This window comes from Podarcis muralis, chromosome 7 (assembly GCF_964188315.1).
Source record: "Podarcis muralis chromosome 7, rPodMur119.hap1.1, whole genome shotgun sequence".
Classification (NCBI taxonomy): domain Eukaryota; kingdom Metazoa; phylum Chordata; class Lepidosauria; order Squamata; family Lacertidae; genus Podarcis; species Podarcis muralis.
This window is the reverse complement of record NC_135661.1, coordinates 30,686,098-30,711,425: the sequence shown is the minus strand read 5'-3', so window position 1 is coordinate 30,711,425 and position 25,328 is coordinate 30,686,098. Positions and strand designations below refer to the sequence as shown.

General features: G+C 46.0%; 1 protein-coding gene across 1 annotated transcript in view; it reads right to left on the bottom strand.

The window, feature by feature from the left end:
* The window catches only part of LOC114602932 (neural-cadherin-like), a 94,133-nt gene that overhangs the window by 48,158 nt on the left and 20,647 nt on the right, over positions 1–25,328 (bottom strand). Inside the window, exons 2-7 of the mRNA XM_028741663.2 lie at positions 12,782–12,979; positions 11,429–11,654; positions 6,585–6,789; positions 5,750–5,861; positions 4,609–4,858; positions 3,203–3,345 (exon numbers count right to left, since the gene is read on the bottom strand). Coding sequence (XP_028597496.2) covers positions 3,203–3,345; positions 4,609–4,858; positions 5,750–5,861; positions 6,585–6,789; positions 11,429–11,654; positions 12,782–12,979 — 1,134 coding nt within the window. The remainder of the gene's footprint in view (positions 1–3,202; positions 3,346–4,608; positions 4,859–5,749; positions 5,862–6,584; positions 6,790–11,428; positions 11,655–12,781; positions 12,980–25,328) is intronic.

Sequence of the window (25,328 nt, the reverse complement as noted above, 5' to 3'; positions counted from 1 at the left end):
CACTATCCTAGAAGAAGAAGAGGAGGAGGAGGAGGAGGAGGAGGAGGAGGAGTTTGGATTTGATATCCCGCTTTATCACTACCCGAAGGAGTCTCAAAGCGGCTAACATTCTCCTTTCCCTTCCTCCCCCACAACAAACACTCTGTGAGGTGAGTGGGGCTGAGAGACTTCAGAGAAGTGTGACTAGCCCAAGGTCACCCAGCAGCTGCATGTGGAGGAGCGGGGACGCGAACCTGGTTCACCAGATTATGAGTCTACCGCTCTTAACACCACACAGGCTAGAAACACACTAGAAACAAGCTAAACTGGTTTGCCCCAGTCCTTTCCCTAAAATTGTACCACCACCGTGTTTCAGACAGAGGGACAAAATGCCCACTACTGTTTGAATGAGAACATGATTTCGGGGGGGGGGGAGGTCCCCGATCTGAGTCCTGCAGCAATTTTTCGGGTATATTGTATTTGCATTCTGACCCTCTGCCGGTCTTTAAAGAGCAAAGCTGACAGTTGCTGTGAGGAGCTTCTGTTCCACTGGGCCTTGGGCTGCAGCAACCTTATGGGTCATATGAGGGCTGGCAAAATCAGAAATACAAGTTTGTTTTAAAAAGCAAAGCAAACTTCAGCTATTTAAAAAGCTGCAGTGAACAGATGTCATTCATTCCTGTCCCAACACCATCCCATCATGTCTTTTATTTATCCGATGTAATAAGAAGTGTCGTTTGCAAATGGACGGTTATGAAGATGACAAGTGCCACTCACTTCCCCTTGCAAATGCCTTCGCCTTCACTGATTGTATTTTGACATGTGTCTTAGCTTCACCTTGGCATTTCAGGGTATCAAGCAAATTGTCATTGACAGCGCTATATTAAAATAAAACTGCCTAAGGAGACAGCATAGATGTTGGGGAGTCTGACCAAGCAGGGGGTAACAAAGTCAAAAATCAAGACAGAATTCACACCTGTTACAGAAAAGATGGATATATGCTAAGGCCATCTCCACAAAGGCTAGAAAACTACAATTGGCAACCAAGCAAACTGTCCAACAGAGGAAATGTGTTAATTTCCTGCAAAATAAAATTTGCTATGGCACCTTGAGGACAAGCAGATTTAGTATGGCTTGAGATTTCATAAAATAAAACCTAACTCCAGTGGGTGCAATTCTTCACCATCTCTTTTTAATTGTAATGCACATTTATGTGCTTATTTTGCAGGTCAATCATGAGCCAATAATTCAGCATCACCTCATTTGTGAGGAAACATCTTCCAGAAGTTAAAACAAAAAGTGAATTCTGTGTTGGGTTTGGAACAAATCAGTCCACTAGTACATGCCGCAGAGACCCCACCCAGCAGGAGGTAGTGGGAAAGGCTTGTCAGAGCTGGTGTGTCAGGGTTTGGGGGCTGGGATACTGCTGCACACACAGGCTATAGATGTAAGAAGGCTATAGATGTAAGAAGGAACCAGTTTCCATTCTGCCCCTTAATCACGGCATGCAGTACTGTCTCTGTTCTGCTGCAGTTCGGCTTCTGACAAAAAAACCCTTATTTATCTTGCTGATGGCTGTGATGAAATTCCACAGAATTAGTGATGTTACCATTATTCCATTTCCACACCATTCATTTGAATGCAAAGGAAATGGAATACAAAGTGCAGGAGGCCATCAGTGGCATGTCCTTTGTGGACTGAAACCAACAACAAAAGTGAATATCAAATGTATCTGCGGGGTTGATTTCTGTTCCGGATATGGCTGAAATATGCAGGAATGGGAAACTTCCACTCCTGTTCCTGGTTTTGTGGGAATTCTTTGGCATCCTTAATACAGGGAAATGGGGAACTACTGAAAAAGTTGCTCCTGGCATCCCTGGGTCCTGCTGTAGATGAGCACTGTAACATCAAAGGAATACTGGAATCATGGTGGTGCCATTTCCCACAGTTCCTGGTGTCATCTCTAATCTGAGATGAATTCTTTGCCGGGGGAGGGTGTTTTTCGACTCAAAATCTAGTGTTTAAATTCCACCCATCCCCAGTTTTGGAGTTCGACCCATCATCGATTCTGTTGTCTAGCTCAGCTTTCCCAATCTGCTGCCCCTCCAAATGTTATGAACTACAACTCACATCAGACCCAGTCAATATGACCAATATATGGAGGGCACCCAGCTGAGGAAGGCCAGCCAAAAGAAAAAAGTGGTATTCAGTTGCCAAATCTTTCAGCATAAGAGAACTATGCGGCACCAGTTTCTTGGTGGTAGAACTGCAGCGATTAAATGGCGTAAACATCAGTGGGATAGTTTGCATCACTGGCAGTTTTACCTTAACACCTGTGGCATTATGAGGCCACTAAGCATTTGTAACATAAAGCAAGCCATAAAGGGGAGTGGAAAACTGCCATCTCTACAGGAAGATGTTTGAGTCAATTCCTTGTACCATCGTTTGATGGCATCTGTTTCCGGCTTCTGAAATATATTCAGATCTGGAGCATTAATATTGCAAAAGCACTAGTTGCATAAAAAAATTAATTTTTTATGGTTAGTGAACCCATAAGACGTATCAAAGATGAGAAGGACAGATCTGTGGCATCTTATTTACTTCTCATTAGCTCCCTGGCTCAGGAGAGTCCAGAAAGGCAGGCGAAGAGTTTGACTGGAGCCACATCAGGAAAAGTCATCAGTTACTCCAAGTAAGAACTACCACATTTTATCATTAAAATTTGCATTTTTGAACTCATTTTAATCTTAAATACACATTTATATAAGCATGTTTGATTATTTTTTTAAGCCAAGAAGTGCATTGCAAAGTTCAGAGAAGCATTAAACCAAAGAATAACTGCATTCCAAATCCATACATTCATCTGGCAAGCATGACTTAGGTCAGTTTGCTTAAATGCAAGGACCAAATGAAATCCTCGAGCAATGTAAGTCAAGAAGACACATATTCCTGCTTTCTGTTATAGGGAATGCTATGAGATCAGTCATTAAGATCGGCAGGGAAATGCTATGAGTTCAACACTCAGATGAGAAGCAATTCCCAACAGCAAGGAAACCAGTGACTAGGATGCAATAGACATGATGTACCTGTGTTTTAAACACACATGAATAACTATAACAGCTTAGACACAAGCTCTGCCCCCACCTCTAATCACATGCAACATCTAGGAGCCAAAAATCTATATAGGAACCAAAGATCTAAGATGCAGAAATTACATATTTACCCTTCTGAGGGTCGATAATGAAGTTTCCCTTTTGATTGCCTCCAGTAATGCTGTAAGCAACACCATCTCCATCAGGGTCTATGGCATGAACCGTAGCTATGAGCGTGTTTGGACCTGCATCCTCCGAAACGAAACTCCGATAGCTGTCAAAGCGCATGATGTTAAGTGTGGTTACTTGGAAACAGGGTTAAAGGGAATCAAATCTCGAGTGCTAAATGCAGCGGAAAGACAGTAAGAAAAGACATCCCCATTCACTTCCCCATTCAGGAAAAAGAAAGGACGCTATGCAAAAGAGAAGTGTATCCCTCCAGGTGTTAAGAACCTAAGAAGAGCCTGCTGGATCAGGCCAGTGGTTCATTTAGTGCAGCATCCTGTTCTCACAGCTGCCTGGGGAAAACCAGCAAGCAGGATTGGAGCACAAGAGCTTGAGTGTTAATGAATTTTAATTCCAGAATGGCCAATAGTCAGGAGTGATCGCTATCGTAGTCCAACAACATCTGGAGGGCTATGGGTTCTCCTATCCATGATTTTTTTAAACCCCTCTGTCATAGGGCATCCTATTGATATGTATGCATACTGTGTATATACATCCTTGTATTTAACAAGTCACCTGGAAGCCACAGGTGACCAAGAGTTCCGTGAAGGCGAGTGAATGGTCTCTTAGCAGACTAGCAACTTGGGTTGGCTTATTTACAAGGTTGATTTATTTGGGGGTACGGAGCATCACACACGACGCTTCCACTCCTATGATTTGCTCACCATGCTTTAAAATACCTGAATGCCAACCTTGCTTTTTTAAACATCCATGAGGCAACTTAACTAAAATCAAAACTTAAAGGTAAAAAGGTAATAAGAGCAGCAGAAACCATTTCACAGACAGAACTTTTTGTGTTAAGAATTGTGTTGCATTTGAAACAGCCGCAACAAATGCAGAGCCAGTGAAGCAAATAAATCAACAAATAATGGGTTGAAATACTGCAGCACCTGTATAGGGAACACTGTAAAATGCTTCCTGGTGGGTGACTGTTCAGCATTTTAAACCCTCATCCCCACCATAGCAGTGTCTGCCCAGCCAGCCATGATCCAGACACCGAAAATCGTGGGGGCCCAAACAATCCAGCCCATGGAGGGATCTCTGTAGAACCGATCTGGCCCAGGCAAGATAAATCTTGCTGACCCCTGATCTTGAGGAAGGGTTGGCTTATAAGGGACCACATGAATCAATCCCAGTGGGAACAGACAGCTATTACTGGCACCCCCAAAATCTCACCTCATTCCACACAATGACCTGGGGATGATCAAACACCACCAGGATGCCGCAATCATCGCATGGAAACTCCGATATGGTACTAATCAAACGACATCTGAAGCATCATCAACAACAACAACAAGGGGCGTATACTTACATTGTTTGTGAGAACCTGGGAACTTCGTCATTGATGTTTGAGAGGCGGATCCTGACCGTCGCTGTCCCAGTTCTTGGGGGCTCTCCTTTATCTACCGCCATGATTACGAACTCATACAGGTGATTAGGACGCTCGTAATCCAGCTCTGTGGCTGGGAAGATGGTGCCGTGACTGGAAATGCTGAACTCTGAGCTCAGGGTGTAATAGATGATTTCTGCATTTTCTTCAGAATCACAGTCATGGGCTGACACTGTTGGGGCAAAGCGTGGGGAGGGAGGAGACCTTTCAGGATTTTTTGCTTGCAAAAGATTATATTCAAGGATTTAAAAACAAAAAAACCAAGATGCTGGTTTAATAACAGAGTTAAGGCTACATCATGCTGGCTCTGCAAGTTCTGTGGACTGCAAGCTAGGCCTGGGGCCTTTATCAGACATACTCCATGCTCAGCAATGAAGTTGTCCAAAGGCACAAAGGCCATGAGAGACAGTGTGATGTAGTGGTTAGTGTCAGACTGAGTCCTGGGAGAGACCAGGAATCAAACCCCTACTCAGCCAGGAAGCTCACTGGGTGGCCTTGGGCCAGTCATGGTCTCTCAGTCTAACCTACCACACAGGGCTGTTGTGGGGATTAAATGAGGTAGGGGGCAGAAAAAAACGCATGGTGTCTTTCGTGTAAATAAATAACAACTACATTGAGGTGGCTTCATTTGGGCAGTTGCCATATGCACAGCTGTGTGTTTTTTCCTAAGTATGTGTGAAGCTGATGTAATCTTCAGCCTTCAAGATGCATATGTTGAAAACGTCCTATCCAATAACACACACGAGAGGGACTGCAGAAGGATAAGAGCTGACCAAATATACAGAGGCAGAGGAAGTTGTAAGAAGAAACCTCATACGGAAATCAAACCATGGATCCATCAATTCATTGGTACAACAGAGGGAGCTAAGGGGTTGCTAAGGGTCCAGCTCCTGCCATCAGCAGTTATGGGATCTGTTGGGTGACATGACCTGGAGAGTACGGCCATTGGCTGTACCTGGTCGGTGCTTTAACCAGGTAATGGCAATGGCAATGATGGCTCTCGAGGATTCCAGGTGAGTCGAGGGGCAAGTCTGACAACAAATTGTGAAAATCTTTTGCAAACCTTGTAAAAGTGCAGTTGTTACAGTCACGGTTTCGGGGACGTTGTCTTTGGTGTAGATCGACTGCTGGAATTCTGGGGCACAGTCGTTCACGTCTGTGATCACAACCCAAACCTAGAAAAAGGACAAGGCAAGGGAGTGTTTAGCAGCACGAAAAGTGGATTGGCTCCTCTTGTGCGTCTGCACAGCTCCCCAACTCACTGCAGCCACCCCACTGTCAAGAGGGCAGCTTCGTGGCTCCACATCCTACCACGCTGGCCACTGCTGCTACTGAGTATCCGCAGTTTGTAATGTAAGATGTTAGGATTTCCCTCAAGCTCCTCCAATATTTTTCAGCGAGTTTCTTTTTGAAAAGTCGTTTTCAAACAGGGATGGAAAAACCTGTTCAACTACAGTTCTCTCGGTTTCTCATTCCCCCCCCCCCCCCACTTTAGATTCAGTCCTCCATGCTTCTGCAGCACTTACTGGATTTTTTGTAAACAAAAGCCTCATGAAAACTCACCAGTTCAGTATTCCAGCCACTCCATTCCATTTGCCCCCACCCCCACCCGCCGCCACACCAAATTGCATTGCACAGCCACTGGACACAGTTAGTTCTCTCATTGGGTTGTTGTTGTTGTTTGCTGTTGCTCCTCCCCCCATCTCTTAAGTTTGTTTGTACTTTGGCAAACTTCAGTATTTCCCCCCCCCCCCAGGCTGCTGGCACCTCCCTATTGTGCGTAAGCAATGCTGTCCTGGCTAAATCAGCAATGGCACTCTCACAGCTTGGGACACTGGAAACAGAGGGAATGACTGGAGCGGAGAATTGAATGTGCATTGCTGTTAAGGGTTGCTGACCTCAACAGTGCTGCTGAGCTGTCCCTGGTTTTCTCTTGCTTGAACCAGGAGGAGGTACTGGTGCTGACCATTCTCGTAATCCAGATTTCGGCTGAAGTAGATGTCCCCTGTCCCCTGGTTAATGCCGAACAGGCCATTCGGATTAGTTAAGAGGCTGTAGCTCAGGGACTTGTTTTGATGTGACAAAGCGGACACGGTCAGGAACCTGGAAAAGGTTAAAAGAAATCAACAATGAACAGCGCAAGAGGAAGTCGGTTTCTAACATTTTCATATGATGCCGCTCCACTTTGGAAACACCTGTTGGGAAGCAATGGACAAAAATTTCATATAATTATGTTTTTTTTAAAAAAAAATATTTTTTATTGCTTTGTTTTCCAGGGTCAAAATACAACATCAATACATCGTCAGTAACACAACAAAAGCTTTTTTTTTTTTTTTTTTTACAAAATAAAATAGAATAAAATTCAGTTTTTCCAATCTTTTTTCAACATCAACTGGACTTCCCCACATCCTCCATCCCTGCATTCTTTACAATAAAAATCAACAGCAAATTAAAACCTTGTTTCGTGTGTTTTTGTATTTTCATCTAATTATTTACTCTAAAAATTAAGCTTTTCTCAGTCGTAACTTAGTTTCAGTCATTTACAAATCTCAATACTGAAGCCTGTTTTTCTCATGACTTAGCAAATTCTCAACATTCATATAACTTAAAATGTTTTTGTAAGTAGTCCTTAAATTTTTTCCAGTCCTCTTCCACTGCCTCTTCCCCCAGGTCTCGGATTCTGCCAGTCATTTCAGCCAGTTCCATGTAATCCATCAGTTGCGTGTGCCACTCTTCCAGTGTGGGTAGCTCCTGTGCCTTCCAATATTTGGCTATAAGGATTCTTGCTGCTGTGGTTGCATATAAAAAGAAAGTTCTATCTTTCTTTAACACTCTCTGGCCCACAATGCCCAAAAGAAAGGCTTCTGGTTTCTTATGAAAGGTATACTTAAATACCTTTTTCAACTCGTTATAAATCATTTCCCAAAAAGCCTTCACCCTCGGGCATGTCCACCAAAGGTGAAAGAATGTTCCTTCAGCCTCCTTACATTTCCAACATTTATTGTCAGACAAATGGTATATCTTTGCCAGTTTGACTGGGGTCATGTACCACCTGTACATCATTTTCATAATGTTTTCTTTTAAGGCACTACATGCCGTAAATTTCATACCGGTGGTCCATAACCTTCATATAATTATGGAACATCACATCGCTTCTAGATCCACACCAAACGTGTGAAGCACATCCAGCTTAAAACACACAGCTTCCCCTCCCCCCAAAGAAACAATCCTGGGAACTGTAGTTTTCCCCCTCAAAGGGCTACAGTTCCCAGCACCCTTAACAAACTACAATTCCCAGTATTCTTTGGGGGAAATTGTTTGCTTTAAATGTATGGTGTGAACCTATACTCAGTATAACTAAGGAACACAACCCAGGATGGAACTCCAAAAAGGTGAGGAATCAGAGCTGTGCAAGGCAAGAGCAGCACTGATTGTCCCTGGCTGAGTTTACCAGGGATGGAGAACAGGCCTGGAATCATATAATTGTAGAGCTGGGAGGGACCACAAGGGTCATCTAGTCCAGCCCACTGCAGTGCAGCAATCTCTTTGCCCAAAATGGGGCTCGTTCCCCAAAAGCTTATTGGTAACCTGGGGGCCCTGCTCCTGGGCATCCTGCTGTGCTCAGGGCAAAGTGGCCACCTGGCCTTGACACTGGATAGCTGTAAGGACATAAGAAGAGCCTGCTGGATCAGGCCAATGACCCACCATCATCCTGTTTTCACAACCAGATTCCTATGGGAAACCCACGAGTAGGACCTGAGCACAAGAGCCCTCTCCCCACCTGCCATTTCCAGCAACTGGTATTCAGAAGCATTGCTGCCTCCAATTGTGGAGGGCACAGCATAGCCATCACGGCTAGTAGCCATTGAGAGACCCCTCTCATCCATGAATGGAGGTGCAGCCACAGGGCATCACGCCTCCCTCTAAAGCGCCTGAAAAGAGCACGCTTGGCTGTTGCTGCTATCAGAGGGTGTTTCGTGCTGTCCTTGCTGGTAACGGAACTGTGAATTAAAATTGTTTGGATCGTCACTCTTCTTTATTACGGTTTGTCATAATGTAATTGCTTTCCATTGCCTTTTATATGGCTGGGGATGTATTGTGTCTTTTTTTTCTTCTTCTTCCCATGCTCTCAAGCTCAATGTGTGTGGAAGACGAGGAAACAAAATGACTGGGAGGACGACGATGGAAAGCTTTCAAAAGCCATCAGGATTACTTGCTGGGAAACTGCATTAGGAATGCATTTTCGCAGCCTGCTTCATTGCAGCCTTAGTTGTTTTCTTACGCATGACAGGCTGAACAATCATGGCAAAAAAATGGGTTTTCTTCTTGTTTTTCTTGATAACATACACACACAAAAATGACACATTATTGACTTGCAGCATAGCTCAGTTATTGTTGAAGAACTAAGTCTTCAGTTTGGCATCCAGTGCCAAATACATTGCCCTGCGTGCTATCTCTAGGGTGGTGGGGCGCAGGGAAATACTTTCAGATTTCTACACATTACCATTTCAACAGGTAAATAAGAGGCCTGCTGCTAACTAACCACTCCTAACAAGCATATAGCAACAGTAGAAGTCTTTAAGTTTGGTCTTGGGCTCAATGTCAGCTCCTTGGGAGTTGTTGTACAAGAAAGCAGCTGATCTATCCACCTCTCTTGGGTCTTCTGGGTCTTCCTCCGGGGATAAAGGGAGAGATCCCCTTTGTATTTTACTTCCCAGTCCATTCAGACTTATGTCAAAGGGGTGGGTGGGAAAACGAGGGAGGAACGGGTGGAGACATGGAGAGTGTAATCCCCCTGCAATCAATCCATTGGCGCTTGTGTCAAGCGGTGCGGGGGGGGGGGGACACTTCCAGGCAGAAAAGAGGGCACAGGTGGGCATACACAGAGAAAGAGAGATGGGATGGCACAGAGCATCCCTGCAGTGCTGCAAACTCTTCCCACCAGTGGTTCCGCCTCCATACACCATCAGCTCCAGACCACAATTGACCCTTTTCATAGGAGGTCAACAGGGGAAAAAGGTTCCCTACCCCAATTCAATATTTGGGGCTTTTTAGTACAGCCAGAATCGCCCGGGAGCATCCCATCAAAATCTAGTTTCATGCTGGTATAATAAATGTATACACGTTTGAGAAGCTCCAGACATCCAGATGATCTTCAAGCAGATTTAGTAAAGGATCACACTCTTCCCGCAAACACATGCTCGCTGTGCACCTAATGAAGAAGCACGACAGAAGAGCCGATCCCATGGTGGCCAATTTTTGGTTTTGCTTTCGAGGCAGCTTCAGCAAGAAAACATGGTTCTTAGAATGCAGGGGCAGTAAATCGGATAGTAAACCATTTAAGTTTAATCCGATAACACATGCACTAAATTATGACAGATTGTCAGATGAGCTCCAAAGTTCAGCAAAGTACATGGGAGTCTCCTAGACTTTAATGGGTCAAGCCCTACATCTGGCAGGATTATAATAGTTCTTATCCTGAAAAGAGGATGAGTTGCTATATAGTATATCACCTCATGTGAGCAGGCAAGTGCAATCCGTCGGCTCAGTTCAATGGGGAGGCCTCCTACAACCACTCAACCCATTTGCGCTGACAAGGCGTCATTTGAAAGCCAGAGAAGTTCGATATGTTTTAATGTTCATTATGTTCAGTATGTTTTAATGTTTCCTTTTCTTTCAACAATTTATATACCGCTTTAATACCGTAGGCTTTAAGCACTGTACAGTAGGGCTGAAATGATGCAATGAAGATGAAATCTGCTTAAACTAACCATAAAATTGGAATCCTGAAATCAAAAGGTCTTTTGTAGACTGCCAGAAGTTCAAAAGGCTCTTTACCCAGGAGGGGCTTCCATAGAAATTGGCCCACAATACTGAACTTACAGCTCTTGCGGGATACAAGTTGTGTGTCTGAACCAAGTGGGGGCCACTAACAGTGACACTTCCAAAGGCCTCATTGACTTAGCAGGGATATAACTGAGCAAAACTGACTCATTAATTGAGGGGTGGAAGGAGAATTCAGACTGAGGGGGACATCTGCTTCTTTTGGTTTTGGCCTCTTCCCCCCTTCATACACACACACAAAATGGGGTACTATCTGTAGTTTCAAGGGCCTCCAGGTCAGGAGATTTACTAAACAACAATGGCTACGTGTCAATTATTTTATTCCCCACAGTCCCCTGGAAAAAGTGTCATTTTGGGGCATTGTGGGAAATTAAAATGGCTGCTCAGCCAACAAGCATGAGGGGCTCAGGGTGGGCACTGGTACAAGTGGCACTTAGAATAATAGAAATGTAGTATTGGGAGGGGTACCAGGGATCATGTAGTCTAACCTTCTGCAACTTATCACAGCTCTGGGGCACAGCAGCTGCCTGGATGTGCCAACTACTGTATGTGTCTCTACTTCCAGTATTCCTGTCCCCATCTGTTCCTTAGACGCAGCTCAGTTTCAGCTACAACAAAATTATGGAACTTTATTAGCTGATTTTCTGTGCCTTGAGGTTTTCTGTTTGCACTATTCAACCTTTTGATTAAACCAATCGACCTCCTGCTTGTGTTGTCTTCTGTAAGGAGTTCCCCAATTCAATATAGTAATTTAGGACTCATAATTTATTAACAAGCAGCACACATCAGCTGAACTTAAACTTCCTTTCTCTCTGATAGAAAGCTAACTGAAGAGGCCTGTTCTCAAAATGCCATTAAAGGTGCAGGACACATCCTTCATCACAAGTTTGGCACTCACGGTTCTCCCAGTGGCAGATTTTCAGGGACGTAAACGGAGTACGACGTGTTGGCAAACTGCGGCGCTCGACGTCCGGCAACTACAGACACTGAGGCAGGGGAGCCCTGGCGCCCTGGTTTGTCAGCTGCCAGCACAGTCAGCAAATATTCCCTCTCCTTCACCAGAGGCAAACCAGTTGTTTTGATCCAGCCGGTATCTTTTTCCACTTCAAATCTGTTCTCTCCACCTGCGAAGGAGCAAAAAAACAACAATTGTGTCCGGGACCGTGGTCAACAGATTCATGTTTTGAAGTGGGTAGCTGGTTTAACATTAAGCCTCACCCATGCTTTCAATCTCTTGGGGGTGGAGCTCCTTTGGGAGGAAGGGGCTGGATAGGGACATATAACCACAGGAGCTATCTCCACCTCTTAGCTGCAAATGTCCGCTTGAACGTTCTGACATAACCAGGAACTCGGGGTGGAAGGGGAGGAGAAATCAAGTTTCTTAACAGCTTGTAAGTGGCTCCTGGTTAGTTCAAGGAGGTGGATGGGAGTCAGCAGCAGATGGCATGGTGAGGCAAAGGCTGACATCCCAACAGATGAGTCATGGCTTCCTTCCAGAAGGGGTGAGGTGGCAGCAAGGCCAGTGGGTCCAAATGTTCCTGCTGAGCCAATCTGCTGGGGTCCTTCCCAGAGAAGCTTGAGATGCATTTAACTACAGGTGAAACAGATTGCACCTGGGACCTTCTGGACGCAAAGCAGGTGCTCTCCAACTGACCTACAGCCCCTCCCTCTCATTCACCCCTTTGGGTGAACAAGACTCCCTGAAGTTCAGTCTGCCCTCAACCAGCCCACCAGCTGCCTGCATCCTTACTAACAATTAGTCTTGGTCAGGTTTCCTCAACCTCGGCCCTCCCGGTGTTTTTGGCCTACAACTCCCATGAACCCTAGCTAGCAGGACCAGTGGTCAGGGATGATGGGAACTGTAGTCTCAAAACATCTGGAGGGCCGAGGTTGAGGAAGCCTGGCCTTGGGGGTGGCAGTGACTGTCAGCTTCCTCTTTCTCCTCTTAGTGTTGCTTTTGTAGAACTCAGCAGGAAAGTGGAGAATATGGGGCTTCCTGTTGCATCTGCCTGTCTTTGTCTCTGGCGCCACCTGCTGTTGGCCTCCCTGCTTTTTACCCTTCCGGTCCCAATCGGCACCAGTCTCCACTGTCTTTAAATAATAGTTAATTTGACCAGTTTTGATCAGAATGGTGTTGTAGAAATAAATACCAAAATAGCCCCACCAAGTACAGAGTGAGACAGGAAGGAGGGGTAGAATACACAAATCCACACAGAAACACTCCACCTGTGCTTTTAGAAGCTGCATTTACCTTCTACCAGAAAATATTCAATGGCTCCATTTTCATCTTCATCTTGATCCTTAGCCAAGAGCTTGTACACTTTTGTGCCTGCTGCAGCTTTAGGGGAAACAGTTGCTAGGTAAGGGAAAGGCTCCATGACCCATTCAGGGACGTTGTCATTTACATCTGTCACTGTGAGGTCCAAATGCACCAGGTACCAATTCTTTCCTGTTGGTTAAGAGAGGAAAGTGTGTTAGCATGAATGGACTTTTCAAGGCAACAATAGTAGTGCTGTGAGGTTTTTGGGGGGAATGGGGGGAAGTAGGCTGCATGCCAAGACCCTTCTAACCCCTGGATCCAGCAAGTGTTTAAATATAAGCCAGGCTAGCTTCCTGAGCGGGTGATCACCTGGGTGATGGTCCATTAAGTGGAACAAAGGAATTGGCTTGAGACTGGAAAATGGGTGGGACCCCTTAGGCAGAAGGACAAATCCTGAGCTGAAATTTGCAGTGATGCGAGTCAAAAGAAAAGCAGCAAGCTGGAGAGAGAATCGGACCAATGCTTGGTTTCTGTCTGAATCCAAGGCTAAAGCTCTCTCTTTTGCAGTTTTCACATCTCTTCACATGTAGGTCATCTATCAAAGCATATACCATATTTTTCACTTGTTTGGTTAGCTTGTGTGACCTAACAACTGTTCAGTCGACTTTGGAGAGTTTCCTGCCATCTGTGCACAAGAAACTCATACCCTCTAATATTCCTCAAATAGGGACTTTTCTCACTTACCCACAACTGACCCTCTTCAAACCCACATTTTTTGTGTGTTTCCTCCCCCCTCAAGCATTTCCTGTCAGAAGAAGAGTGCGCGCCACCAGTACCACAACAACGGGACATAGCACACACACAAACCCCACCATCCTGAAAAATCTCCTTAATCCCAATTTTATTTTATTTTCTTCTTTGGGAGCTTTATAAAAAGAAAAACACACACACCAATACAGTCATACCTCCAGTTACAGACGCTTCAGGCTGTGTGTTTTCCGGTTACGGACGCACCAAAACCTGGAAGTACCGGAATGGGTTACTTCCAGGTTTCAGCGCTCGCGCATGCGCAGAACTACTAAGTCATGCTTTGAACATGCACAGAAGCACCGAATCGCAACCTGCGCGTGCGCAGACACGGCGCTGCAGGTTGCAGATGCTACACGTTGCGAACGTGCCTACCGCACAGATCACTTTCGAAACCTGAGCGTCCACTGTAAATGAATTTTAGAAAAAGATAAGATTAGACCCAGAACCACAAAGCCCATTTTTTATATATATAAAAAAATCAGGACTCTTTGCACTTTGCTACTGCCTGGCATCCACCAAGAGCCTTTAAGAGCAGCAGAAGCTGCTGACTCTTTTCCCGCTCACTCTGATCTCTGTGGTGTCTCCACACTTGCGCAAAGAATCCGTGGCAGTTTCTGCCGCTGCTGTGGAGATGGCCAAAACTGGGCTGGTGTACATCATAAAGGAATTCTGGATGATTACGGCTGGTGTATGGAGCACAGCGGTGTGTGGAAATGCCCATTTGTGCCCTACACAAGGGGGCCGTAATGTCTCAATTGGCCCTCGAGTTGAACAGAGAACTGCTAAAACGGCCTCCGCATCTGTTGCCATCTTGAATTATTTCTCAGCATGCTTGAAGCCTGCCGTTGCAGGAAACATTCGAAATCTGGGGGCGTGATCGCTGCTGCTGCGTTCTGGACAAATGGCGTGCAATTGCAAGCATCCTATACAGAAAGAAGCACACTCTTGGTGCACTAAAAAGAACAGCCCGCTCCCTCATACGGAGTGCTCTAAATATAAACCTTTGTCACATACCCTTTTATCTCGTAAACAGTATAATCTTCTTGTGGTACTCTTAATATCCCTGAAGCACCTCTAGGGCAAGCAGTATAATACACTTGTTTTCCTTCTCAGCTACCTCCCTGCTGCCGTGGTGGGGGAGGAAAAAGAACCTATGTGGCTGGGAAGTGTATTTTTTACTTCAAATATAGGAGTTTTACCCTTTCCAGAGATACCATTAGAGTAGGACTTTGGAGAGGTTCCCCCAAAAAATAACAGGGCGTTTTGAAGTGCAGTTAACACATAACCATCTAAAAGGGTTATGTGCACTGACAGCCAGTGTGGTGTAGTGGTTAGTGGGAGAGACCAGGGTTCAAGTCCCCCCTCAGCCAAGAAGCTCACTGGGTGACCTTGGGCCAGCCACTGTCTCTCAGCCTAACCTACTTCGCAGGGTTGTTGTGACGACAAAATGGAGAGAGGGGAAACCATGTACGCCCCCTTGAGCACTATGGAAGAAATGGTGTAACAAATGAAGAGACGGGACCATGGAATCCAAAGTCTAAAACAAATTTCACCCACTGAATATCTCTTGTTTGTCTTTCTGTTTATCCGTCAGGGATCTGTACAATGTGTCACATGGTAAGAGGTCTGTCGGGATGTCTCACGACAAGGTAGCAAGTTTAGCATGTACTATCATAATCTGATGTCTATAAACAACCAGTAAGTGGATTCCGGTTAGGAAAATTCCCTGGCGCAGTGATTAACTATGCCAAGTTTCTTAGTATAGACTCCAAAGCATTAACCTTTTATAACCCTTGAGTACTTTCTGTCCTTTCTAAAAATAAGAGTGGGATCCTCAACCACCCACCACCCCACACCAGCATCCACAGAGCTGAGCAAGGTTATGTCCATTGCACCACAATGAACCTGGTTTTTTACAAGTGTGAAGGTTAATAATAATAATAATTTATTATTTCTACCCCGCCCATCTGGCTGGGTTTCCCCAGCCACTCTGGGCAGCTTCCAACAGAATATTAAAATACAATAATCTATTAAACATTAAAAGCTTCCCTAAACAGGGCTGCCTTCAGATGTCTTCTAAAAGTCTGGTAGTTGTTCTTCTCTTTGACATCTGATGGGAGGGCGTTCCACGGGGGGGGGGGGGGTGCCACTACCAAGAAGGCCCTCTGCCTGGTTCCCTGTAACTTGGCTTCTCGCAGCGAGAGAACCACCAGAAGGCCTTCAGCACTGGACCACGATGGGGGTGGAGACGCTCCTTCAGGTATACTGAAGGTTAAACTTTGTTCAGACCGCAAAATCCTTTTTGATAATTTTCCGTGCAGATTTGGGGGCCCATAAGTAAGCAGAGAGATGCAAGATGCAGAGGGCGGGGGAGGCAGCTTACAAAAAAAAACTAGTACAAAGTTGGTCCAGCCATGCAAGAAAGCTCCATCCACTTTTGCACCACTCCACTCCTATGCAAGTGTGAATTTTGCTCCTGCAGCTCATGAGCAGAGGCAGCCCATGTGGTTTCTTCCTGATGTTTTGGACTACAACTCCCATCGTCCCTGGCTGCTGGCTATGCTGCCTGGGGCGAAGGGCATTCTACATTGGCTTTTGCTGTCCGACACACTCAGCAGAAGCTGCAATGTGATGGACAGGACTGTGTAGAAGAAGCCAACGACCCATGGGGGGCGGGGAAAGCATGGGGTGAGCGTTTGAAATTAAGATCCCCATCCCACCACCACTTCAAATGCTTTCAATAAATTTTTAGACCGCTGGAGGATGTTTTGAAGCTCAGTCAAATGCAGAGTGTGGAGCTGGGGGTTTTGCAGCATGTTTTAAAATTGGTGAAAACCACAGGAAGGGGAGACTGTTCTTGTGCTCTGATCCTGCTGACAGGTTTCCCCAAAGGCATCTGGTTGGCCACTGTGAGAACAGGATGGGCAATTGGTCTGATCCAGCAGACCTCTTCTTACCTTCTTAAGATGGTTTAACAAAATTGATGGGATGGCATCACCATCACAGGCCCAATTCACATTGCTGTTTTGGACGTTTAAAGGCTTTCATATGTTGTTGGACTAGTGTACTTGAAGAACCCCATCTCTTACCCATACATTAAGATCTTCAGTTGAGGGCCTCCATCTGAGGTGAACCCAGGTTGTTATTTACCAAGTCTGTGTAGATAAATACTATTTTATCTGCATTTACCTTGGCGTTAATTGCTAATTCCCTCCCTACAAGCAAGAGTGTACTGGCACTGATTAATTGGCAAGAAATATAGAGGGCAATCATCATTCTGGCAAACTTTCTGCAGATCAAGCTCAAAACCTCTTCTCCATGAACACATGTGTAAATAAGAAGAAAGGAAATCCTGGGAGCCTTCTCAGTGACGGCCCAGATGTGGAAAGCACCACCCAGAAAGGTTCAGCTTCATGGTCCTTTTTTCACCAGGCAAAAGCCTTTAAAAATAAAATCCCTAGGTTTTTTTAGATGCATTTTGAAGACTGCTGTTTTATTCTGCTTCTACAATTGTGTGACTTTCTCCCCCTTTTCTGTTGTTTTTACATTTTAGTCTTTTTGTAAACCATCCTGGGAATATGATTGAAGGGCGGGCATGAAAACATTTATAAATTAATAAATAGCCTCTCCATTGATTTCGGCAGAGAACGTGCTGAGGAGGGGGCCTCATGCCTGAAAAGGGCCGGTGGGCAGCAACAAAACATCAGCCTACCAGAGAAAATCCTCTTGCCCCCTGTTTTTCTCCTGAAATCAATGGACACCATAGACCCCTTCAGGGATTACATACTTATTAAGCAAACACTTGTGGGGGTGAGGACGGTTGTGTAAGCTCCAGCCTCTATCAAACCCCACCACCACCCCCGCTTGCACATTTTGAAAACTTGGTGGGGGAGGGTTCTGACATGTATAGGTAGCCTTCATGAGCACAGGAGGGGGCTCTGCCACTTCAAAAAGTCACCCCCTAATTCACAGAAGACAGCAACAGGGATTGGAGCTATTTATGCATTTATAATAATAATAATTATTATTATTATTAATGCATTTAATTTATACCCCACCCTTCCTCCCGATGGAGACCAGAGCAGCAGACAGATACACAGTTTAAAAACAAGAACATTCTGAAAGAGTTAGAACATTCTAAAAGCAATGACAGCTAAAAACAGTCTTCCATCCAGTGATCTTGGGGCTGCCAGGAACAGTCTTCTTCAGCCCCCAAATGCCTGGGTACAGAAAAATGTTTTCAATTTTTTCCTGAGAGTTAATAATGTTGGGGGCAGGCACATCACACTAGGGCAGGGATTCTACAAAACAGGGGAACCACCACTGAGAAGACCCTGTCCTGGGTCAGCGCTAACTGGGTAGCCCCTGGGGGTGGCCCCACCACCAACAAGGTCTCACCTGTTAGTGAAGGTCCACTGTGGTTGGTACTGAGGAAGGCACTCGTTCAGGTATTTGGGTCCCAAGCCATTTAGGGCTTTGTATGCTAGCACATGTACCTTTAATCGGGCCCAGCAGTTCACTGGCAGCCAGTGCAGGGCTTTTAGGACCAGTGGCACAAGGTCCCTTCATGCTGCCCCTCTTAGCAACCTAGCAACTGCACTCCGCACTAGCTGCAGCCGCTGGACTGTCTTCAAGGCCAGCCCTGTATAGAGCACATTACAGTAGTCCAAGCAAAAAAAAAAATTATCTAGAGCATGGACAATTGAGACCAGGCTACCCCGGTCCAGAAATGGCCTCAGCTAGCCCCCTTGTCCTCACTGCCTCCCTCGTATGTTTACTTAACATGCCTCCATTAGTTTCAATAAGCAGATTGCAAACTGTGCACAGAGGGGAACAAATTATCGAGGATTTGTGAGCAATTTGGAGGGTGGGGAAGTGTCTGCAAAGCTCCTCAAGGTCTTGCAAGCTTTTCACAGAGCCTGCTCCCAAATCCCTGGCAGTTTTCAAAGTGAACGGACAAGGTTGTTCTCCTGTTCCTAGCACACAATTTGCTGGCCTGTAAATCTGCGCTTTTAAATTGGCCAGCAGGATCCAGAACAGGCCACCCTGTCCCTCGTAAACCGAGGCACAATCACACTACACTCTTAAACCTGCTTATTTATTGGAATTGTTTATATATCCAGCCTTTCAGGATACGGATTTCTTCCAAGGAAGCTTGCAAGAAACATTACACTACATTTAAGACCACAACAAAGCATTATAACAAATATATAAATAGAATATTAAAGTACCAAAGAAAAAAGTCATCAGTACCTTTCCCACAGGGCTGTTTTGATGGCATGGCTGGAGAAAATTACAGCGCCCAAAATTATTTGGCTGGGGTGCTTTAAATGTATGGTGTGTATGGAACTCCTCCCACTCTCCCCTATGTGGCAATGCTGAAGTGAGAAGCCTTTTAAAGAAGATCACGCCAGATGGGTGCAGGATATGAACACCCTTCACAGATTTGCAGGTGTGCAGCTCTTTAATGAGATATGGTGTTACATCTGCCCATTTTATTGCACAAAAATTATCTTCGATTGCATCAGTTGGAATGGGAAAATTGGGACATTGAAACTATGTATGTAAACATGTAGATAAAAAGGTAAAGGACTCCTGGATGGTTAAGTCCAGTCAAAGGCGACTTGGGGTTGCGGCGCTCATCTTGCTTTCAGGCTGAGGGAGCAGGCATTTGTCCACAGACAGCTTTCCAGGTCATGTGCCTAGCATGACTAAACTGCTTCTGGCATGACGGGACACCATGACAGAAACCAGAGTGCACGGAAACACCGTTTACCTTCCCACCGCAGCAGTACCTATTTATCTACTCGCACTGGCGTGCTTTAGAACTGCTAGGTTGGCAGAAGCTGGGACAGAGCAATGGGAGCTCACCCCATTGTGTTTAGACCACAGCACCACCCGCATCCCTACGCGAACATGTAGAATATGCTAGCTAGAGACTCCTCAGTTGGATGGCCCCTGCACCTAGAAAAGACTACGGCCACTTGCAAATCCAGCCCCACTTCCCACAAACTATAACGGTGACGACTCTGACTTCCTCCTGCACCACCCGCCACAGTTAAAAGAGTTGCAGCGCAGAGATTTAGACAGGGCTGCACATTTCTGTGCCGTGGCCTACAAACACGACCAGACAAGTTGTGGAAACAAATCTCACAGCGCCTGGCAAAGCATAAGCCGACAAGGGCTTGCCAGAGGACTGAGGAAGCGATGAAGGGACTGACACGGACAATAATGTATAATGCATGCAGGCGAGGGCATGTGGAGGGATTTCCAAGCCACCCTTGCAGGGGAGAGAGGATGCCTTACATTAAGCAGCACCAGCAGCTGTTCTGAAGGGTGTTCTTCGTTCATGCTGGTTAATTCAATCTGTGCTCTCAAATAATTAAAGCTCTTTTTTAAAAAAAAGAACTGCAGAAATGTTTTATATTTGTTGTTAGCCGCCCTGAGCCCGGTTTTTAAACTGAGAAGGGCAGGGTATAAATAAAATATTATTATTATTATTATTATTATTATTATTAATCCTGCAGGACATCTGAGTTTGTGTGCAAAACTGCCCACTATATCAGATATAAAGGTGGAAAGCAGAATGCTGACTTAGAACTACCCAGCAAACCATGTCCAAATTAAATTAATGTTTTGGTTATTTGGTCTGAAGTTGAAAGACAGAAAATGTACCCTGCTTGCAGTCCCAAAGCATCTAACAGGAGAATGCCTTCTGCTCACTTTCTCCAAGATCTGGGAAGAGCTGCCTTTGGCCCTCCTTGTATCACATCACTACTGTTGTGAGCTCTGGCCCTCCGCCAAAGTCCACATCATTTTACTTGGGGCAGGGGAGGGAAGGAGTGGCCAGCATCCATTCCACACTGGGGTTCTTAAGCCAGCCCTGATATGCATAAACCATGTTGATATTGTGTGTGTGTGTGTGTGTGTGTGTGTGTGTGTGTGTGGAAAGACATGCACAAGAGTAGCAAGGGAGAGAGTAGCAGCTGGAAGTCTTGTTGGTATAAAGGATCCTACAAACACAACCAGACAAGTTGTGGAAACAAATCTCACAGCGCCCGGCAAAGCATAAGCAATATGTAATAAGCGTTAAACAGGAGGTGTGTGGAAATGTACCCAAACGTTATATATTGCCGTTGCTCTGAACACACAATTTCCCTCTTGAAAACCCTACTCTCACTTCCTGTCTCCTTTTGGGCTCAGCACACACTCCTCATTCTCACCTTCAAAGCCATCCACAGCCTTGTTACACACACACACAAAACTTGTATCCCAATGCAGAGAGGAACATCAGAAGCTGCTTCATGTCATTTCTATCACATACTACCTGGTCCTTTTATCTTTTTTTGTTTTGATTTCATGTGTTTCTGTCTTGTTTTGCATTTAAATCCTGTTTATAATTTATTACTGTAAGTTACTCGTGGAAACAAAGAATCACAAAGTTGGGAGGGTACCTCCAAGGGTCATCTAGTTCAGCCCCTTGCAATGCAGGAGTCTCAACGAAATAATCCCTGGCAGATGCTCATCCAACCATTGCTTAAAACCCTCCAACAAAGGAAAGTAGTCCATTCCCCCATCCAACAGCTCTTACTGTCAGAAAGTTCTTCCTAGGGAACTTTATGTTACGGGGCAGAATACAAAGTTCATTAATGAACAGATTAAATAAACTGGAGGTGCCTGGGATTGAATTTGCATCCTTCTGCATGCAAAGCAGGTTGTGATGGCCTGGGATTCCGATTCTGAGAGTGAACCGGAGGAGTCCCAGCCGGCACAGGAGTCCCCGCCTCCAAGGCCGGCTGAACTGGGGCAGGGCCTTGATTCTGAGGAGCCTGCACCTGTGCCGGATCCTCAGGAGCAGGCACCAGGTGAGTCCATTCTGGCCCCAGAGGTGGTTGAGGACTCAGTGCCTGCAGGTGAGTCTCCCCCTGGGCCCAGTAACCCTTCAGCCTCTCCTGAACTGCAGAGGCTTAGGGCAGAGAGGCGAAGGGAACTGGTTTCTCCCAGGAGGAGTGCTCGCCTTAAGGCCAGGAGAGGTGGGGCTCCTGGGGGCCGGGACCGCCCCTGGCCTCAGAGAAGATAAAGGCCAGTCAGCCTGGTCCCAGGTTGCGGGAGCAACGTCGTCATTGAAGAGCTGTTTCGGCCAGCATCCAGTCCTGTTCCTCCAGTGTTCCTGTTCCCCGCCCGGCTTCCTGCTTCTGACCTTCCAGCGTTCCTGTTCCCCGCCCGGCTTCCTGCTTCTGATCTTCGAGTGTTCCTGTCCCCGCCCGGCTCCCTGCTTCGGACCTCGCCTCGCACCTTGTGAACTATTTCCAGGCTAGTGACTCAGGACTGAACTTTGACTATGGTAACAGTAGCCTTCCCCCCGGGACCAGCACACAGGTGCTCTACCACTGTTCATGGCCTTGCCTTATTCAGCTCCACCACCCAAAGGTCTCCACTTCCTTCAAACAGCTCCACTCTTCCTCATTTCTCATTTTGCCAAGAACTGCATCCCACAACACCTGTGTGATGCCATCTCACTCCTTCACTTACTCCATTTCTCATCTTTTCCAAGATGTGCAAACTTAGCCTCCATAACATCCTCCAAATTCCCCCAATATCTGGTGCCCTTTGGATGTGGTTTGACTACAACTCTCAGCAACCCTGCTCACTGGTTGAGGCTGATGGGAGTTGTGGTCCAGAACATCTGGCACCAGGTTGGGGATGACTGCCCTAATCTAACTAAACCGAAGTACATGCATATGAAATAAATTTGCATTTTGCTTCTGTTTTCTCTGGCCACCATCTCCTTTGGCTCCCTCCGTTGTGTTGATTCATACATTGTAAGCAAACAGAGGGAAAGGCCTCTCCTCTTTGACATTATGCAGTGCTGGTGCTCTAACAGCAAAAAAAAACAACTTTAATAAAAGCAGTAGTAGCGATAATACTAGCCATGGAGATCACACTGCTGGTTCCACAAGCACCTTCTGTTCCCATTGCAGACCAGCCAGAGAAGAGCAAAGAGCGAAAAAGGTTCAGCCATGCTGAGGACTGTTGGGGCTTGCGATTGACTGGAAACACAAACATCCATCCTGCTCAGAAGTCTTTGTGTGTGCAAGCTCTAGGGCTGGACGATATATTGACCGGTTTGAAGTCCATATCACGATATTAGTTTCATAATTTTTGACCTGGCAATATATCACAAATCATGAGGGGGAGCGCGCACACACTATGCAAAAATCACAATGCAGGAAATACCATGAAGCCTGCATCACTCCATCCTTATTTCAGACATCGTGATATATCGGTATATCACGATATTTAGCTGGTGATATATCATGATGTTGAAAACCAGAAATTGTTGAGCCCTAGCAAGCCCTGAAAAGGGACACGGGTGGCGCTGTGGGTTAAAGCCTCAGCGCCTAGGGCTTGCCGATTAAAAGGTCGGCGGTTCGAATCCCCACAGCGGGGTGCGCTCCTGTCGCTCGGTCCCAGCGCCTGCCAACCTAGCAGTTCGAAAGCACCCCCGGGTGCAAGTAGATAAATAGGGACCGCTTACCAGCGGGAAGGTAAACGGCGTTCCGTGTGCTGCGCTGGCTCGCCAGATGCAGCTTGTCACACTGGCCACGTGACCCGGAAGTGTCTGCGGACAGTGCTGGCCCCCGGCCTATAGAGTGAGATGGGCGCACAACCCTAGAGTCTGTCAAGACTGGCCCGTACGGGCAGGGGTACCTTTACCTTTACCTTTTAGCAAGCCCTGAAAGCATGCTTACCAATGTCAGTTGCTACATGATGCTAATCACACACCACAGCCTATTTTCATTCATCTACCCACATAACGATATAGATCATTTATTAGTGGGTTCCAAGTGCTTCAAGGAGTTAATGTTGAATTCTATCCAGGTGGTGCTTCTAAGTGCTGTACTCTAAATTTTATTCGTGTGTGTGTGTGTGCGCGCGCGAGAATGTGATAAAGCTCCCTCTAAGCTACCCAGCTGAGGAAGGTCAGAAGTCACCTTTTGTTTGGAATTTATTCTGGTACATTGTTTTCAAGTGGCTTTTAAAGATGTCATCACTGGAGCAAAATGAGCCCCCTTTCACACTGGGGGAGAGAGGAACTTTATCAAACAAACAAGATTAAGTTTGACCCCTGAACTACAGCACACAGACTTCGGGACTATGACGACAAAGTGTCAAATCAAAAAGGGTGTTTTTAGCCTACGGGGCATCATTTCCCCCCCCCCCCCCAATTCCTGGTCTCAAGGATCTTCAGGACCATGACGACTGCTAAGTTCTGCTGGCAGAAAACTTGAGAGAGGGAGAAATGGAAATATTTTTTTAAAAAACAAGATGAGTTTGACCTTTTATTTCTGTTGCCAAAGGACAGAAATTTGTCATCTCCCACCCGCACCCGGTTTCTTTGCAACAAACAGAATGCTTGCTATGAATCTGAATGACTGGCACAAAGCATGCATGTTTTGAGTTATTACTCTGGCTTGAAGGTCTATAATTATTGATGACAGCTGATCTTTCTTGTCCAAGCTAATTTTGCTGCGGTGTTGGGATTCTCGTGCCGCTGCACAGCCTGGGTTCTGTAACAGACTCTCACCCACACAGAAAATACAGTGTCAGGTGGGAACTAGGCTGGATAGCCAACGTGGCTCCTGCTGCAAGAGAACCACAGTCCTGGATCCCTACCTCACTGGTAACTTCCAATAATAGAAAATGCACAGCAAAATAAACTACTGGACTCTCTCCCACAGGAAGCCATGATGGCAGCCAACTTGGGTGGCTTTGAAAGTGGATTAGATAAATTCATGGAGGAGAGTAAGGCCATCACTGGCTACTAGCCATGATGGCACTGCTCTGCCCCCAACATCTAGAGGCAGCAATGCTTCTGAGTATCTGAAAGTTGCTGAAAACCACAGGAGGAGAGAGTGCTGTTGTGCTCAGGTCCTGTTTGCACGTTTCTGTTGAATGGTTTCTTTAAATGTGGGGGTTCATCATTGTTCCACCCGATGTGTATGTCTTTAAGGGGCCAGAGCAAGGGCCAGAGCAAGATAACGAGACCCAGCTTTACAGCTGTGAAACATAGCAGGTGCTGCTGAGTTGTATTTGATTAAGGTGTGTCAGCATCTGGGTGTAGTATATAAGGAGCAGCACCTAGCCCTCCCATTACCCTGGGGGATGGGTTGGTGGGTGGGTCTGGTTTGGTTGTTAATGTATTTACAGTGGTGCCTCGCAAGACGAAAAGAATCCGTTCCGCGAGTCTCTTCGTCTTGCGGTTTTTTCGTCTTGCGAAGCAAGCCCATTAGCGGATTAGCGCTATTAGCTGCTTAGCGGGCTTACCGGATCAGCTGATAAGCGGCTTATCGGCTTAGCGGGTCAGCTGTTAAGCGGCTTAGCGATCAGCTGTTAAGCAGCTTAGCGGCTTAGCGGATCAGCTGATAAGCGGCTTAGCAGCTTGGGGAAAGGGGGGGGAGGAAAAAAACCCTGCAGGAACTCGCAAGACATTTTCGTCTTGCGAAGCAAGCCCATAGGAAATTCGTTTTGCGAAGCACCTCCAAAACGGAAAACCCTTTTGTCTAGTGGGTTTTCCGTCTTGCGAGGCATTTGTCTTGCGGGACACCACTGTAGTGTAAAAGGAGTTTTTGTTTTTATTATTAAAACCTAGTTTAAGTTATTTTTGAGTCCCTTTTTAATGCATGGTCTCCCCAGCAAGCTCTCTGCTGCACTACCACACTGCAAA